Genomic DNA, 19,620 nt, shown 5'->3' with positions numbered 1-19,620 from the left:
CAGAACACCACTTCCCATTTTTCCTAGAATTCTTATATTTCAGGGTCACTGGCAGCTGTTAACCATCTGAACCCTAAGTATTTGCATTAATGAGAGTCCACACATTTTGTCTGAGATAAATAGCCGTTATTTGTCACTGCCACCAGATTCACCCTTTCTGCTTGGTTCTTGGTATACCCCAGAATGCTTGAGGCAGGGTCTTGCTTTTTTCTTTATATTTTGAAAAGAGGTGAAACAGAGAGAGACTCAACACTTGTCTGCTTATCTTTGCAGTCCAGCATTAAGTATGATGGAACCTTTCCTGAATATGTTTTCCTGAAAATCTGTGAGGGAGCCAGAGTTTAAGAGGCGTGCTCAGCACCATAAGAAATGCCTGCATCTCTGAGTCCTCTGCACATTGAGAGGGCCTACATGCATGGTTTTGACTCCAGTAAGCACAAATGGGTTGGATCATCTCATTTCAGAGATACACAGAACAAAATTTCATTACCTCTTACATTTCGATCCTGAAAGTTGCTCCTCAGGGATAGAACATATATCCATGTGGAACACTAGAGTGCTGAGGCATGGAATATTCCTCTGTACACAGTTTCAGGAAGAGTTCCAAGATATTCGAGAAAATGGAATTCTGTGACAGAGGAGCTGGTTCATCCTGTCATTGCTGTTCCCTATCCCCAGCTTTAATTTACCATTAAAACAGCTTTTATTATACTGCCTAGATATCCAGATTATCAGAGGACTATTTGTTGCTGCAGCAGAAACTGAACGCTATGATCCTATCACACCAGCTGAGACCTGTGAAACTCTCCAAAGAAAAGCAAATAAATGGCCACCTTTCTCCTTGTGTGCATCAACCAGGTAAAAATCAATCTTGCTATTCTGAAGCAACTTGAATCAGGCTTAAAGGGAATGTTCTGTAACTTCAGCTGCTTGAGGTGGTTCACTACTGTTTTGCAACAGTGGGGAGAGATCCATGCATGGGAAACCCAGAATCACATACAGTACTGAAATTGTAACTCACAGAAAAAATAAGCTAAGAGATTCCAAAAGGTCATCCATTCCTAGGCCCTTGTCCAAAATTTGACCTATCCTGTTTGGAGATAGGCACAAACCAAAGAAATGCAGTTCACGGTTCGTGGTGTGCACAGTTCGTGAACCACAGACCATCACAAACTTTTTGACGCTAGATAAACTGGTTTGATACTTGACACAGTAGGAGACTGACCTTCAAGATGGCCAACTTGCCCACCCGGGCTGGGTCCCAGAGGGAGCAATAGGGTCTGAGAATGTCTCCCAGGTGGGAAACGTTCCCTCTGAACTGTCTCTCTGAACACCAGTGGGAGGGCAGGAGGGGAGACTTACAGCCACGCAAAAGAGGTCAGGCCAGATGGCAGTCTTGCAGGACTAGTACTCCAGGTGATCAGTTGAGGCAGGCTCAGGTGACTTGACAAAGTACTCCCTCACTATCACCTCTGCCAAATTCTCCACCATGGCACACCTGGCAGCCCTGCCGCTGCTGAACTCCCAGTTCACCACTGACAGACACTAGCAAGGCTTCTCCCTGGTTGGGCTCTTTGAGGCAGAGATGTCAGGCTGCAGCTCCTCCTCCTCCTCCCTAGCCTCTTCCACCTGCTGTTCCCTCTGGCTACCTCTGCCTCTGCACTTCCACTGCATGAGCTCTGCATTCCAGAGAGCTACGCTGCCTTTTATCTGGGGGGGGGGGGTCACTCATACAGGCCAGCCTGTACACCCATTCTTTGAAGAGAGGATGCAACCAGGTGGTGATGCCTACCCGCAACCTCTCTGTCACCTGTGAGAGAACAGATGTCCCCTTGGGGCCTGGCTGCAGGGTAGAGGACAGTGCCCTGTCCAGCCCTTGAATCAGGGGGATGATTTGCCCTGTGAAAGACTTAGGAGAAGAAAGTCATTGGATCTATCCAACCCATTGGTATAAATCATAGCTTGCCTGAGTCAGATGTCTCAGCAAACTATGATTATTGTGTGTGTTGCTCCACCGCCCCCCCCTCACTTGCTTCTGCCTGCCACTCGGAATGGAGCCCCACCGCTGGCGAGACTGCCCAGAGTGCTCCAGGGAGACTGTTGCACTCTGTTCCGGAAAAATAAAGTCTGAGCTGTGCCCTCTGTTGTCTCTCCTGCTTGGCATCTGCTGCACGTTCCCAGGGCAACCCCCCTCCCCTCTGTCAGTGGCCTTTCCAAGGGAATGCCTGGGAGGGTGGGCAGACTTGGTACTTGGGGAGGGGGAATGGGCTATGAGCCGCCACTCTGCCCTCCACATGGCGGGACAGGGGAGGGGGGGTGCTGCCCCTCAGCCTGCCCGGGCTGATGGCCTACCCGACCGCACAGGGCTGTTGTGTACTGGGCACTTGGAGGGGCCGCTGAAGTGGATGCCTGCCCAGCAGCTCACACTCTGAGTTCTGCGGCCCCGAGGGGAGGTTCTCCTTGCACATAGCAGGGTGCGGCAGCAGGGCAACACCGGGGGGGCGGGCTCCAGGAGGTGTCTTTCGGACTTGGTCTGGCTGCTCCCAGACACACATTCCAGCCACTGTCTAGGACAGCAAACTCCTGCACTTGGCACTTCCTGCTTGTCCGTGCATGCCTCTGCCCACCTGCCTGCCTGACAGCAGGAGGGAGTGGGGGGATTGATGGCCTCTCAGGTGCGGGCTTTCCACCCCCTCGCCCGGTCATGTGCAATGGGCTGGCCAATCTCATGGTCCCACACGAGCCTGCACCTCCCCCACCCCCGCCTCGGTAGCGGGCCAATGGCATGTGCCTGGGCAAAATCACCATGGTGACGGATTCTCTCTCGCTCGTCGGGCTGCTCTTTCCCCTCCAAGCGTGGCGTAACGTCTCGCCTTTGGAAGCCAACGAGTGGCACCATAGATCCGCCCACACCTGAGCGGCCGCCCACCACAAATGTCTGGATTGGGCTGCTCGAAACTGATGTGGACTTAGCATGGTCTCCCTTCTACCTTTCCCCTTCTGCAATAATCAGAGTGGAACTTACCCAGCCATGGGTGACAGTCCTCGCATGCAGAGCCTCTGGGAGCCCAGAACCTGTGGAGACCTGGAAACAGGAGCAGTTAGCACCAGGGGAGAGACCTCTCTCTCCTCCTCGCAAGTCAAAGATACTGTCAAGGCAACCGTGCGGTGCAAAACCCGTCACCAACGTGCCTGCCTGTCCCTCACTCTAAGTCTGTATGGCTGGGAGCTCACCGGCAGAACTTCCCGCCACATGAACCTGTCCCTAACAACTGAGTTGTGCAAGGCAGAGCAGAAGTATTTCTAGGAGGAGGTGCTGTGATTGGGCGCCAGGGATGGGTCTTGCCAGGCCGAGGTGCGAGGGGATTGGTGAGGCAATCACGCCTCTCCCTAAGGGATTTGTGAGCTTCCGCAGCAGCAGAGGCGACCTTTGTTTTTGGTTTCAACGAGTGCCTATGGAACACACCACTATTTTTGCAGGTGTAACGTTACGCCTCTCAGGGGGGCGTGTCATGGGCCAAACTGCTCAGGAAGCCACCTGGGCACGCCCCCAACTCCACCCCCTTCTCCGCCTGAACGCCGTGTTCCGCCTCACTTTCGCCCACGCTCGGGTGCAGCCCTCAGGCACCACTGCCTTTGGGCGTAGCAGCACTCGGGCAGCCCCCCGCCCACGTAACTCCCCTCCACTGTGGTGGCGCCAGTCGTACATCGGCACAAACCCTTCCTGCGCCCACGTAGCGGCTCATCTACTCCCAAAAGACTTTCCATCCCTCCGCCCTCTGGATTGTGCTGTTAATCCTCCAGATCTGTGCTTCAGAGAAACAGGAATGTGACATCTGAATTGGACCATTTTGGAAAATAGAATTTGCATAATTTTACTGACACTTAGTGTTACTATTGTATCAGCTAAGTAATAAAAAGATTTTCAGCACTAATGAAAACTGACGTTCACTTGCTTGGTCCTTAACTTCTGCTAGTTCTCTGCTGCTGTGTGTAGCCGAAACCAAACCTTGTGAGATATAATCAAGAATTGTAAAGTTGCCTTCACTATTTTGTCAGGATCTTTCACCATTGTCAGACTCTGCTGCTCATAGTAATCACTTTGGCTGCATTAAACTGGGTACATTTATGTGTGATCCGACAGCATGAGTCATCATTCTTAGCTAATATGGATTAACTGCTCAAATAGTATTTTGGATGTAGCAAATGCTTCTCTTCAAAAAGCACATATAAGAGAAGATATGCAACTCTGTGACAAGGCTTACATCTCGTCTACCTTCCTCTTTATGTTTATGACAGGAAATAAGGATTTGCAAGCGCACCCCTAAGCATCATTCTAACTCCATGGTTTTAAAAGGGCTTAGTATATTGGAAACTTGGGAAATGTGTGGGAATAAACCTGTAGCGATATTATTTTTGCAAGCATGCAACCCTAGTAAGGATGACCATAGCAGTGGCAATGGGGGCCTGGTTTAGATCATCTGGTACTGAGCTGCTACACACTATGTAGCTTGTGGTATAATCAGGGCTTATTTGTAGCAGGAACTCCTTTGCATATTAGGCCACACACCCCTGATGTAGCCAATCCTCCAAGAGCTTACAGGGCTCTTACTACAGGGCCTACTGTAAAGGCCAGGAGGATTGGCTTCATCAGGGGTGTGTGGCCTAATATGTAAAGGAGTTCCTGCTATAAAAAAAGCCCTGGGTATAATTAACCAGCCATTATTAACCAAATGCTCATAGCCAGGCAAAGCTGCCTGTTTATACCTCTATACAAGGATCCTGAAGTGGTTTCATCCTCCCGTCTGTGGCCAACTTGAAGTTCGTTTTCCCACTACAACATGGCAGTATCCCACATGTTTCAGGGACAAGACTTTCAAAAGATATTTTGGATGCCAACCACAAACGCTTAAGTTAATACAATTTGACATTTTACACAAAGCAGTCCTCACATTTTAAAATACATGAAATGAATGATTGCATTTGAGCCATCTTACAGCTTTATCTGGTATACCCAGATGTCAGCTAACGGACAACTAAATCCTAACAAAATTATTTGGAAGTAAATTCTTTCATCTCTATAGAATTTGATTCCAGTGGAGTGTTCTTTGGATCGCAGGCGCTGTTCAAATGCACTGCAAGTCTTATAGCCCAAGCTCACTGGCCCTTTCCAGTAAGCATCCTATAAGCTCACTGGCCCATTCCAGTAAGTGAGTTACAGTAAATGTGAATCACTTTCTGGAGACCAAGTCAGAGAGACATACCTAAATGGTCTGTATGATTGGGCATTTTAGTGTAAACTAAACCAGCTTAAGCAGTTTGTGTAAATTTGGCATGAAAGCACACAACACAACACTAAAGCACTTTCCAGGGTAAAGGCTGTTGATTAAACATGCTGTGGACTGCGTGCTTAAAAATCCAATTATGGGTGGGAAGCCATGAGAGTTGGACTGGTTTTTTGCATCCACACATGGAAAAACTGCCTTTGCCAATGTTTTATCACTTGTCTGTGAGTCCAAGCCTGATGGATGGAACTTCGTTACCATTAATTCTTCAGTGAATAAATGCATATGAACAGTACAGGTTTTGTTAAAAGAGAAACATCTAGATGCCCTTTTAATTTGTAAAAGCAGTCCTTTGTTTATGCTTCTGAGATGCCAGTTTTTAATTTTTTTTATGTACCCTTAGGGAGTTAGTCATGTTTTGAGTAGTAATATGATTTGAGATTTCTGATGAGGAGTGTACATGCACTCCTTTGCATAATTAAGGTACAGTGTAATTGCCATTTGGCCATCAAAATACCTACCATGTACTTAGCAATGCAACTCTGAACAAAATTATAACTTTTAAAGTCCACTGAACTGAATCTTTTAAGGGTTGTGCTGGTAGACTTCAAAAAGCACAACTGGGCAGATGTCAAGAATGGGTTTCTTTCCATTCACAATCATAAATGAATGGATCTGGATCAGCACTCATAATATTAATAATACCTTTCATACATTCAATCTTTAATAAATACTGTGTGAAAGCATTTGTAGGAACCCCATGGCACAGAGCAGTAAACTGCAGTACTGCAGGCCTGAGTTTGATCCTGGCGGAAGCTGGGTTCAAGTAGCCGACTCAAGGTTGATTCAGCCTTCCATTCTTCTGAGGCCAGTAAAATGAGTACCCACCTTGCTGGGAGTAAAGTGTAGATGACTGGGGAAGGCAATGGCAAACCACCTCATAAATGTCTGCCATGAAAAGAGAGCCAGTTTGGTGTAGTGGTGAAGCGCACGAACTCTTATCTGGGATAACCAGGTTTGATTCTGCACTCTTCCACTTGCAGCTGCAGGAATGGCCTTGGGTCAACCATAGCTCTTGTAGGAGTTGTCCTTGAAAGGGCAACTGCTGCAAGAGCTCTCTCAGCCCCACCTACCTCGTGGGGTGTCTGTTGTGGGGGGGGGGAGGTAAAGGAGATTGCAACCATTCTGAGACTCTGAGATTCAGAGTGTAGGGTGGAATATAAATCCAATATCATCATCATCTTCTTCCTCTTAAAATGTCCTGATATGACATCATCCCATGAGTTGGTAATGACCCGGTGCTTGCACAAGAGTCTACCTTTACCTTTTTAAAGCATTTGTAGGTTCATTTCCCTCATAAAATGTTTCATATTCTGATTTCAGGGTGTAACCCTTCAGATAGACACTCATTTTTTAAAAATACATTTAATTAGCCCATAGTTGGGATTCTATGCCGATCTTTGTAGGAGAAGTTAAATTCACAGTCAGCAGATGCAAATTCATTTTTTATTTCTTCTGTGATGAAAAGTTCACTTTGTTCTGAAGAAGAAATTTTCACTCAATAAGTGCCTCATTCAGCAAGACGGGGCCTGCAAATTGAAAAGGCAGTTGTTCTACCTGAAGACTGAGACTCATCAACAGTCTTCATCTTGTTCTGTGGGACTTCCATTGAAATGAATGAAAGCCATGCAGCATCAATACAAGGTACCATGTGCTCCAGCATTCAACTGGAAAGACTGGAATTGGATGCAAGAAATGCAGACTCTATAGAAAAGACAGGATACAAGCCAGCAGGAACATTATCCCTGATACCATCACAGCATCTCTTTCCACCTGGCTTGATTACTTGTCATCATTGATAATTACTTCATATTTGGTGACAAGTTGTATCCGTGAGCAGTAGGTATGCAACATGAGCCTGAACATGTCCACTGCTGTTTTAGAATAAATAGGAATAAATTGACACAAATATGTCCTCAAAAATGGCATTTGTAGAAACTCCAGCATACAACTGGTAAATGAGAATTCATCTATACATTAGGCAGCATTTCAGCTGAGCTGGGACTCACTCACCATTGCAGGTATTAATCAGCTTAACTCAGCTCAAGAGATAACATTATCACCAATTACTGTTATTTTGAGTGGTACTTTTCTTGATTGCATTTTGAAATTTCCCTGCTTCTCATGCCCTTTTGACCTTACTGTTACAGGTGTTTTCTTTATAACCTTGGGTTTGTGTGTATGCCTGTGTGGGGAGGGGAGTGACCCATGCCTTTGATGAAGTAAGTTCTATTCCACAAAACCTTATTTTAGCATTAAAAATGTTAACCTTTTAGTTGCCATGAGATTCCTTGTTTTGCAGCAGCAGTCTAACACAGCTACCCCTCCGAAGTTAGGTATTTTGGAACAGCAGAAATCATGGAGCACTTGAAGGGAAGGGAGGGATACTTTTCCATCCATGGCATTCTGAACAGGGTGAGCCAGTCAGATTTTGTTCCTTCCCACTATATTATTATTATTAACAACATACTCAATTAAAAATACTTGAAGCTGTGAATGTTAAACTTGCTGGATTTCAGAATTGCTGGGAACATAAACACAACTGCTTCCTATGTATACAAGTAGTACAGGGAGTGTCCTTAGAAGAACAGGTACAGAGATGGTTTGCTTGTTGACCCTGAGAAACTAATAGAGCAGATGGCACTGTCTGTGCTGAATGCAGAATTGTCCATGACTTCTGTAAATTAGAAGACAAGCTGAGGTGGATTGCAAGAATCACATGTGCACCAGCCAGTAATCCAGGTCCCTAAATAAACACTAAGTTCTTGGATGCCTCGGCCCAATTGATTGCTGGCAACTTTGTGAGCAGAAATTCTGTAATGCTTGTCATATTTGAACACACATGAACATGTGAAACTGCCTTACACTAAATCAGACCATTGGCACAGTATTGTCTACTTCAACCTGCAGCAGCTTTCTGGGGTCTCAGGTAGAAGTCTTTTGCATCACCTTCTACATGATTCTTTTGATTGAAGTTGCTGGGGATTGAACCTGGGACCTTCTGCATACCAAACTGGTGCTCTAACCAACAGATGCTCTAACAGAAACTACACACCTCCTCTCAATGCATCTGCCTAATTTTGATTCAGACCATTAGACCATCTTGTTCAGTACTGCCTACTGTTATTGGCAATGGCTCTGTGTCTTAAGGAGGACAAAGTTTTGCATAGCAGATCTTTTAACTGAGAATGCCAGGGATTGAAACTGGGACCTTCTGTGTGCAAAGTCCATGTTCTACCACTGAGCTACAGCCCCTCCCTATTTAGTTTTTCTAAATCAGGAATGGTCAAACACGCTTAATATAAGAGCCACATAGAATAAACGTCAAATGTTTGTGATCCGTAAGACATGAACATCAGAGGAAGGAAGGAAGGAAAGAAGGAAGGAAGGAAGGAAGGAAGGAAGGAAGGAAGGAAGGAAGGAAGGAAGGAAGGAAGGAAGGAAGGAAGGAAGGAAGGAAGGCAAATAGATGGAGGAGGGAGGGAAGAGGTGGAAAGAAAGCAACTTTAACTTTAAACGTATCCTTCAAGCCACCGCCTGGCTTGGTGAAATGATTTAAAGAGAGAAATGTCTTCTCCAAGCCAGCCAGTGGGGCAGTGGGACTTTGAGAGCCACACAATATGCGTTAAAGAGCCACATGTGGCTCCTGAGCCAAAATTTGGCCACCCCTGTTCTAAACACAACCAGTAAAAATTATCCTCACAACAATCTTGTAATGCATTATGCTGAGAGTGTGTGACTGGTTCTGGGTCACCCAGCAACTTTCCATTGCTGGCTGGGGATTCCAACCTGGAGTCTTCAAGATCCTGGCTGTGAGCTCTAATCATTATGCCACACTGGTTCTAACAATAGGCCTCTGTGTTCTGTTTACCACAACTGACTGTGGCGTACAGAAGGCATCCGTAGTGCCAAATGAAACAGGACACCAGTGCTTGCTGAAGTTCAGTGTACACTGTTTACTATGAATTATAATGGCTCACTGTTCCAGAATATACGCAAGGCACAAAATTTATCTCATTGTACAGCATTCCCTCTTATTCATTATTGGGCCTCTGTGCTGTCATGCAGGGTTCATTCATTGTCTCTTGTGGATAAAACAGTTGTAATCAGAAGCATGGATTACACAGAAACAGTAGATACAACAGCATTGTGGCTGTTTCTTCATTAATAAAGGAAATAAAATGCTTACCTCCAACAGCGTTTTTCGTTTTCTCAGCTGGGCCATCGATCAGTGGTAAAGATTTGTCTCTAAGCAGAGTATTAATTGAAAAAGAGTTTCCTATAGATCTTTGTGCTTTGGGAAACAATGATTTCTTTAGAGAAGTTTTTCCCACCGAATTGCTTCTTTCTAGCCCCCTTTTCCCCCTAATAAAGGCATTAATCAGCGAGTGGCAACGTCTGCTGATCTTTTGTTTTCCTTTAAATCGGCTGGCATTTCGATTTCTGTAATTACTGTAATAGTTCAATGGATAATTGTACACATTTCCCTCAACTTCATTTGTTCAGCATGTCACTTTCCAGCTGTGATGCGTGAGTCCAAAAATAGCACTTTGTATGCCAAACAGGGATATTTGCCTGCCTAGCTATGAACGGAAGCTTCATTATTCATTTCTGACAACTCACCATGGCTCTAGTGATAACTTTTGATTTTTAGCTTTATTCCCTACAGATTATTTCTGGTGACCACCCAAGGTGAAAGGGGTAGCAAGAAAATCAGGCTGAAACGCTGTACCAAGAATGTTGTGTTTTCAAACAGTCATTTCAGAGGGGAGGGGAAAACAGGCAATGAATGTACCTGCCCTGCAGCCCATGACACGTAGCTGCAGTGCTGCACGGAATTGGTTCGTGGAATAACCAAGCAAGAGGAGCCTTTCATCCAGTCCGAGGAGCCGGCGCTGCCCTGTCTCATAGTGACAGACTATTGAGAGATTTCAGTGCAAGAGCAAATAGACCATTTGCGCAGCACATCTCAGATGTTCAAAGTGCAACACAATAATCCTCACAATAATCTTCATATTATCAAAGGATTGAGCTGAAACAGAGAACAGGGGCTGTGTTGGACCATCATTTGAGTCTGTGGTTACAGTAAGACCTCTGCTGGGGACCTTTTACCTATTCTCAGCCATTACACTATACTGGCTCCCTAAAATATATACCTTTAGCATTCGTATTGCCCAATTGAATGCCTTTAAGTGACGTCTAATCTGGCTACCTGTATCTGCTTTAACTGTAAAACAGTGATTAATATGTGCTTTCAGTTTAGTAAAATGAATTATTTGCACTGAAATTTCATTGCTGAAAGTGAATTGTATGCATCTTGGTTTAGAAAAGCGCCATTGTTTTTGAAGAGGAAAATGTTAAGGGATAATTGTCTGTTCATTACATTAGGAGCCGTCTGCATCCTAGATAAGAAACTAGAACAATAAACGTAATCATCACTCAGACACCACTGTAAATTGCCATGATTCTTTCTGGTCCTCCAATCTATCATGACCTTTCCAAGCCTTTATTTATCACACAAAAAAAGAAAAATTTAGCTGGGGCTTGCACTGATGTATAGCTGATCGTTTCTGATTATGAATACACGTGTCACATTCTTAATTAAAGTGATGTCAGCAGCATAGCATTTCCCTCTGCATGAGAGACAGTTTCTTTCAGACCCTAGGAGAGCAAATTCTTCCTTTCCTTACCCATGCTGGAGCAATAGAGAATGGGAAAACCATGCATTTTGAAAGATCCTTGCTTCAAGGTCAAACCAAGGAGAATGCAGTGAATAGCTAGGGCACAGGCCACTTAAATATGGAGATTCTTTAGCATGTAGGTTGCTATCTTGGCCTACAGAAACATTTCCCATATGGCAATGTAATAGTTTTATTAGTACCAACTAGGGTTGCTAACCTCCAGACGCAGCCTGAAGATCACCTGGAATTACAGCTGTTCTTCAGGTGACATATATCCATTCCCTTGGAGAAAATGGCTGCTTTGAAAGGTGAACTGTATGGCATTATACCTCACTGAGGTCTGTCTCTCCATTCCCCAACCCAGCTCTCCCTAGGCTGCACCCCAGCATCTCCAGGAATTTCCCAACCTGGAGTTGGCAACTCTAGCGCTAACCAAAATATCAGAAAATGAGATTAGACCTTCAAGTCCCCCACAAACTTTATTTGTTGAAGATTTCTGGAGAAATGAAAAGCCTCATTATTTTATGATACTTTGGTTAGTCCTAATAAAAAGTCATTATACTACTGTTGTTGTTAGAATTGGCTTTTCTACACAGGTTATTTGCCCTGAGATCAATGCATTTTGGAAATGTTGTTTTCATTCTGCTTCCCTTACAGCTTCATGGCACACTTGTTTACCTCCAGGATTTTCTTTGGCTTTTCTCTGATCTTTTCTAAACCTGCTTTGCTGCAATGTGTTAGGCAGGAGTGAAATTCTAGCTGGAGCTCCTTTGCATATTAGGTCACACACCCCTGATGTAGCCAATCCTCCAAGAGCTTACAAGGCTCTTCTTTGTAAGCTTTTGGAGGATTGGCTACATCAGGGGTGCATGACCTAATATGCAAAGGAGCTCCTGCTAGAATTCTTTTGTTGTTGTTCAGTCACACAGTCGAGTCCGACTCTTTGCGACCCCATGGACAAAGTCACGCCAGGCCCTCCTGTCTTCCACCATCATCCGAAGTCTGCTCAATTTCTTGTTTGTTACATCAGTAACACTACTTAGCCATCTCATATTTTACCATCCCCTTCTTCTTTTGCCTTCTGTCTTTCCCAGCATCAGAATCTTCTCCAGGGAGTGCTCCCTTCTAATTTGGTGGCCAAAGTATTTGAGCTTCAGCTTCAGCATCTGACCTTCCAGGGAACAGTCTGGGTTGATTTCCCTTAGGACTGACTGATTTGATCTTCTTGCAGTCCAAGGGAATTAGAATTCTACCCCTGGTTTTAGGAAAGATCACAGCACTATGGCAGCAATAGCTGCCATGTGATCAGGAAAAGCTAGATTTTCTTGATCCCACCCACATGCATGCTCCTGGAGGAGGCTGTTTTGGGATTTTTTTTAAATTGGCCATTGGCTTACCAATATGATGGCATATCATGATGTCAATTACCAGTAAAAAGCAATCCTCAAACACCAGTGGAATGGATATGGGGGATCATGGAATCATAGAGTTGGAAGGGTCCTCCAGGGTCATCTAGTCCAACCCCCTGCACAATGCAGGAAACTCACAAATAACTCCCCCTAAATTCACAGGTTCTTCATTGTCACCTTTAGGGACGGGTGGTCACCTTTAGGGAAGGATGGCCACCTTTAGTAACTGAGCTGCAGAAAATGTAGAGAAATCTGCCATTTGGAAGCTCTGTTGCTATTGCACTGCTTGAACAGCTGCAGCAACAACAGGACTTCATGGAAAGAGTTGTCCAGTGTGTCAGTAGAGTAACTAGAGTGGGGTCAAAGGGTTGTTCTCATCAGGCACAACCTAGACATGGTCACAAAAAGAACCTCCAATGTCATGTCACTGTTACCTAGCTGTCGCTGATGTATCGAGCCTGTGTCTAGATTGTACCTTTAAAGGTAGAAGTGTGCTTAAGTGAATGGTCTTCCATTTAAAAAAAAAAACTGCTTTAAAGAACACCAGATGTTAGGGGGAACAGTTACAGCCGGTTCAGGCTGACATGCTAGTTTTTTTTCTGTTCAGAATTCCATGATATGACACATGCAGAAAGAGATTTTCCGCTAAGTGAAAACTGGCCAAAGGTTTACAGTTATTAAAATAACATTCAATTATGTGATTTGTGTGAAATGGTGCCAAGTTATAGGTTGGTATCTGTCACTGTTCAGACATACCTCCCCAAGTAGGGCTCCCTCTGCATTTCAGTTATTTGCTTTTTTTTTTAAACTGCATTTGCAGATTTCTGACTCAAGGCAGTTGCAATACTAAATAAATAAATAAAAGTGCAGCTCAGCTTTTCTTAAAAAAATCAATTCTTTTCAGCTGTTGATGTGAGATCACTCCTCTGGCATGCGAACACAAGTTGCAAGCAGTGCCCTAAAACACTTGAAAAACTCAGAAACATGAGCCAAGTTGCTGTTGTATGTGGTACAGTGGACAGCAGGTCGAATTCACTTTCACAGACTCAAGACTGAAAGAAGAAGTAGAAATTTACCACCTGCCAAATGGTTTACCAGCTTGACTGTCATATTACTTAGAGTAGTCCCATACTTTCTTTTGCAGGAACACAGCCCATGTAATCTTGCAAGGATATTTTCCCCTTACAAATGTTCATATTTGTTGCTTCTTCACATGCATTCATGTTAACCGTTCTAGATGAGTAAAAATGCATTCTCCATCTGTTAGTAACAAGCATTTTTCTTGTGTTGACATTTCTTGTAGTTGCCTCCAGAGCAGAGAACACCCGCCCTATACAGAGAACCCCAAGAAGACCTCAGAAACCCAAGACATTAAACAACCCTGAGGATTCTACATATTACACATTGCTACATGTATGCCTTCTTGTCCTATTATATGGGTAAAACCTATTGGGTATGTTGTAAGTCTTGAATCCAGAAGACCCAAGTAGACCTCTATTTGCAGAGCTAACCTTTGTCATCTTCTTGTTGAATCTGATGTCCTCCCCCTAGAAAGTTGAATCTGATGTCCTCCCCGTGACATAGAGGGTCACAGGTCCTTAGTAATGACGTGAGGTTAAGCTCAGGAATGATTGGCAGACATTGCCCCCATGTTGTGTGATCAGAAGTGATCAGGGGTCATTGCATCCAGATCCATTGCTGTTCTTTAATAGCTGGTAGTGGTGTGCATTTGGCTAAATTCAAACCAGAAAAAATGTGTTATTGGTATTTTTAGGGTATTGATTTAGCTGTATGCAGATTTCAGATATTGTTCATCTATCAGAAATGGTCAAATCCCCAAAATCCCAAAAATATTTGGGATTTTTGGAACCGCCAGATAGATAAACTTAAAGTGCTTTTAAAGATATTGTGGTCCCTTTAAATGCCTTCTCAAAGCTGCACAACTCCATGGCTTGGAGAGCTCAAGGCATTCATGTTCAAAGTATAAGAAGCACCACTGGAATCAGTATGTAACAGTGTTCCTGTTGAAGACATGGAACTGCCTTATACTGGTCTATCATGCTTGGTGTTGTCTACTCTAACTGGCAGCAGCTCTCCAGAATTTCAGGTTGAGGTCTCCCACATTACCTATGGCCCAAACCTTTTAACTGGCGGTGCTAAGGATTGAACCCACAATCTTCTGCATGCTCTAACACTGTGCTGCAGCCATCTCTGTAGATATTGCTTTCAGTAGGAGCTTTTACTCTGTAGCTACAATCCAGTGCACTCCTACTAGATAAGTAACTCTGGCTAAACTCCATGAAACTTACTTTGGAGTAAATCTTTACAGGATTTCCTGATAAAAGTGCAGCATTCATTCCAACTCCACCATTAAGACACATTGTATGATATGCCCTTTTCCTAAAAGGCACAAAAATCTGACAAGAGAGGACTTGAGGAATAGTTTCTCATAATCCCTCAGCTCAAAATATCCTAGGCAGTGACAGCTTTCCAAACCTGACCTTAAGGCCACTGAATGGCGAGAGAAGGAAATAAGCTTTTGGATGTGTCAGGAGGAAATTGAAGAAACTGTCTGTTAAATTCCTCTGAAGATCAATTAAGCCTTCTTGCTGGAGGCATAGGCTTGCTATTGACCTATTTAGCAGCAGGTGACAGAATACATTTGCTTAGTCAGGCTGCAGCTATTGTTGGCTCTCATCAGAAATTGTAACCAAGGATCTGAAGAAAAGAGATGGAGCTGCTGTCACTTGGTATCTTTTGGTTCCTTGGGTCAGCTACAGTCCCAATGTGTAATGTGACATCATCACACTATGACATTTTCATGACGCAAGGCAGGGCCTGGGAAAGGCAACGCACAATAGCATCATACCACACATTAGGTTGAAACAGATTTTTTTTTAAAAGACAGATACACCTCTGTCTCTGTAGCATGTCCCATTTAGTTCCACCCTAAAGTCACTGATGATGGCAAACGTAGAGTTGTGATTGCATGCTGGCAAGTCAGTAATGTTTATGCCATTAGTTTCCACCAAATAGGAAATCTGTGTAGGCCTCGATTCTGTACTTTATTGTCCTGGAGCATCCCCTTACAAATGTGAGCTCCATTACACATGTTGTTTTCCTTGAAAAGAGCCAGCGTGCTTAGAAAATGTATATGATCCAGAGAGCAGCTGAAGGCGGCTCACAGAGAAATACCAATGCAATCAAATCATAAAAACAATATAAGAATGAAAACTGCATGAAAATACATCAGCCACCTAAAATGGTATCTGTAAAAGTCTTCAAACTAGATCATAAAAACAACCCTAAATTGTGGAATCCTTGGTTAAGTTTGGATGAATGTCTAGGCCTAGCTCCTAAAGGACACTAAGGTGGGTGTCTTGCCATTAATGAGCATTACATGTTCTGTCTTTCCCATCTTGACCCCCTTTCAGCCTGATGTCAAGTTCCAAAAGAATGTGTGAAAGGTACAGCCCAAGGGCAGAGCTTGGCACAGGATGTGGTGCAGAATTTACTTAGGCACCCTGAGTGGATAGATAAGCCTGAACCAACCTACATGTGATGCTGGAGTTTTGTGATTTGAATCCAGGTCACGTATTTGGGTCACAATAACCATAATAGATGGGTGGTATTTGGATTGCAGCTACAGTGGTGAATGAGGGTGTGGTTGACTTGCCTCTCACAGCTTCCCAGATTGGAAATGGTCTCCATGAGCTCTAATGGAGAAAAAGACAAGCAACATATAGGAAGGGATGCACCAGCACTTGGCTGTTGTGGCCCTTTCTGATATGCCCAGAGTAATGCTAATCACCACTTCGTGGGTTGAAGGAATTTTCCTCCAGGCCAGATGGGCTCAGGGATCCTGGAGGTCTTTTGCCATCCTCGGGGCATAGAGCAGGGTCACGAGGGGAGTGAGGGAGGGTAGCTGTCATTTTCCTGTATTGTGCAGGCATTTGGACTTGATGACCCTTGGGGTCCCTCCAGTTCTGAGTTTCTATAGGTTCCTGGGTTTTCCCTTACCAGGCTGAAAGTATTACAAAGTTTGAGTCCTATGGCCTCTTTAAGACCAACATTCAATATTCAAAGTATGAGCTTTTGTGTGTTTGCACACTTCTTCAGATACCGTGAAACAAAATTTCCTCAACCACTACATATAGAAAGAGAGATGATTTGGGAGGAGGGGGGGTGCTAGTTGCCAGGAAGGGCCAATTAGAGTAAAGACAGAGACGGAAACAAAATTGGAAATTACCAGTGCATACGGATGGATAGATAGATAGATAGATAGATAGATAGATAGATAGATAGATAGATAGATAGATAGATAGATAGATAGATAGATAGATAATTTTATTTATATCCCGCCCTCCCCGTCGGAGCAGGCTCAGGGCGGCTAACAACATCATTCAAATTTCCATTATACAAAAAACAAAGTTACATTTAACATTAAACATTAACATTAAAATTCTGGTAAGTTTAAAATTAATTAATTAAATTGATAAAAGTGCTAATGCTATTTGTTCTTTATGATGGCGGTAATCATTAGCAATTTCTTTCTACGTCAGCGAAAGCCAGTTGGAAGAGGAAGGTCTTGCAGGCCCTGCGGAATTGTTCAAGGTCCCGCAGGGCCCGCATTTCCTCTGGAAGTTGGTTCCATAGGTTCAGGGCTACAGAGGAGAAGGCCCGATTGCGGGTGCATTGCAGCTTCACCTCTCTTGGTCCGGGGGTGGTCAACAAGTTTTTTCCAGCTGACCTCAGTGCTCTCTGGGGTTCATATGGGGAGAGACGGTCCCTAAGGTAGACAGGTCCTCGACCATATAGGGCTTTAAAGGTAATGACCAGCACTTTGTAACGAACCCGGTATATAACTGGCAGCCAGTGCAGCTCGCGCAGTCCAGGCTGTATGTGCTCCCATTTAGGGAGCCCCAGCAACAGTCTGGCCGCTGCGTTCTGCACCAGCTGCAGCTTCCGGGTTCGGTACAGAGGCAGCCCCATGTAGAGGGCATTACAGTAATCCAGTCTCGAGGTGACCGTTGCGTGAAGTACCGTTGCCAGATCTTGGCGCTCTAGGAAGGGAGCCAACTGCCTTGCCCGCCTCAGATGGAAAAAGGCTGACTTGGCAGTGGCTGCAATCTGGGCCTCCATTGATAATGAAGGCTCCAGTAAAACTCCCAGACTCCTAACCCGGTGCGCCGCTTTCAGGGTTGAGCATGAGCAGTAAATTATCATGCAGCATACATCAAGTTTAACAGATTCAGGGATTAAACAGGAATTATAAACTTAGTTTATATGGTAACCATTTGTTTGGGTTCAATTCTGGGGCAAAAACAGAGAAGGGAATAAATATGTCAGAATTCAAGATTGAGAGGAGATGGATGGCAGCATCTCAAGTAATTACTCTCAGAATACTACAGATACATCAGTCTCTAATTTTGACTTATTTATTTCCTTCACTATGTCCCCCACCCCAGAATTAAACCCAAACAAGTGGTTATCATTTGCTTATTATTCCTGTGTGATCCTTGAATCTTCATTATGTTGTATGATAAATTTACTGCTCAACCTCTGTTACAGTATATGTATGGACTGACAATTTCCAATTTTGTTTCTGTCTCTGTCTTGACTCTAATTGGCCCTTCCCGGCAACTAATCCCTCCCCCCATCATTCCTCTTTCTATATGTAATAGTTGAGGAAATTCTGTTTCGCTGTATCTGAACAAGTGCACAGACACATGAATAAAACTTTGAATAAAACTTTGTTGGACTTAAAGGTGCCACTGGGCTCAAACTTTGTTCTGCTACTTCAGACCAACCTGACTATCCACCTGAATCAATAGTTTGTAGAGACCTCCTCTGCTTTCAGGAATAGTACAGGCGAAAGAGTTAAACTCCTGCTCCTCCTATGCTGAGACTCCAAGACAGATTCGCACACACACATATGCCATGGCTGATTTTTAGAGCAAAATTATACATCTGGAGGTCTGCCCACAGAAACATCACATGTACGTTGACCCTATGTCTTATTTAATTTCCAAGTGAGTCTACTTAGAATCATCACCTTAATCATTTTGGCAGACTGCAACTCATGCTGCTAGCGCTAAACAGGAGTTAAATAATAAGTGCTTCAAGAAAGGTCGTCCCCCCTTCTTGCTTGGTGCTCTATATTTATAGACTGTAGGTTAAATAAATCTTGTTTGTTTTAGAATTTAGCAAATGATGTGGATACTCTGGCACAGATTTAAAACCAATTTAGTGCCATATGTTAGAGGCACTGACTGGTGCCTGATATCAGTACAAGTGAAATCCAGATCTGTCCATTCTTCTCTTTGATATACATCCCAAAGGATGATATCTCACTTTGCTTTGTCTGGGAAGGTTTTAAAAAACTATTATTGATGTTTGAAACTTGGGGGGGGTGGGGTGGATTAGAATTGTCCTATATATATTTTTTTTCTAAAAGCATTTCATTTTACAGAGACCATACTGCTTCTACTGTAGCTGTGGGTTGGGTCCAAAGTTTTCTGTTAACCAAAAGATGGATGTAATTTCTTCCTATTTCCTATTCCTGGTACAGACCCCAATTTACCCCTTATGCCATTCTTGAGGGCCCATGAGAGCAGCATTTGAGGGAGATCAAGAAATTGCAGCAGAATAAAGTGACAAGGCTAAAAGAAATGCTTTCTGTTTGCAGAAAATTTAGTCTGGATCCAGCTCAGTAAGAGGGAAGGGCAATAAAGTGACACCTTTGGGATTTTCATTATATAAAAAATGGGTGGGAGGGTTCAACAAGCGCATCTGTGAATCAAATACTTGCATAGAAAATGTCCAGTTTTAAATCAGAACAAGATTAAATCGTAATGCAGAGGTTCACCCCACATTTCAAGACTGCCTAAGGGAGAGCTGGTGAAAGAGCATCTGTTTACCCCACACAAAAAAACAAAAAGATGGGGTGGAAATATGCCCTGATGCACCCAGATGAATGATTGTAAATTACATTTCTACCTAATGTGCTCACACTATAATAACACTTTCCAAAATTATGCTTTCAGAAATCAGTCCTAGAGGAAAAACGGAAACCAAGAAAAAACAGGTAATTTCTCTCCTTGTGAAAGTAAGCGACCCTGATCTTGCCTTAGCTATATTGTTAACTCATATTTGAAGAAAAGGGATATTGCTAGCTGACCATTT

General features: G+C 43.8%; 1 protein-coding gene across 1 annotated transcript in view; it reads left to right on the top strand.

The window, feature by feature from the left end:
• MYO3A (myosin IIIA) overlaps nucleotides 1-19,620 on the top strand; it is a 140,115-nt gene that overhangs the window by 111,631 nt on the left and 8,864 nt on the right. Inside the window, exons 32-34 of the mRNA XM_060248333.1 lie at nucleotides 720-858; nucleotides 13,739-13,848; nucleotides 19,482-19,522. Coding sequence (XP_060104316.1) covers nucleotides 720-858; nucleotides 13,739-13,848; nucleotides 19,482-19,522 — 290 coding nt within the window. The remainder of the gene's footprint in view (nucleotides 1-719; nucleotides 859-13,738; nucleotides 13,849-19,481; nucleotides 19,523-19,620) is intronic.

Source organism: Heteronotia binoei, chromosome 10 (assembly GCF_032191835.1).
Source record: "Heteronotia binoei isolate CCM8104 ecotype False Entrance Well chromosome 10, APGP_CSIRO_Hbin_v1, whole genome shotgun sequence".
In the NCBI taxonomy this organism is placed as follows: Eukaryota; Metazoa; Chordata; class Lepidosauria; order Squamata; family Gekkonidae; genus Heteronotia; species Heteronotia binoei.
Note: the sequence above shows the minus strand (reverse complement) of the source record. Positions and strands in the feature narration are given on the sequence as shown.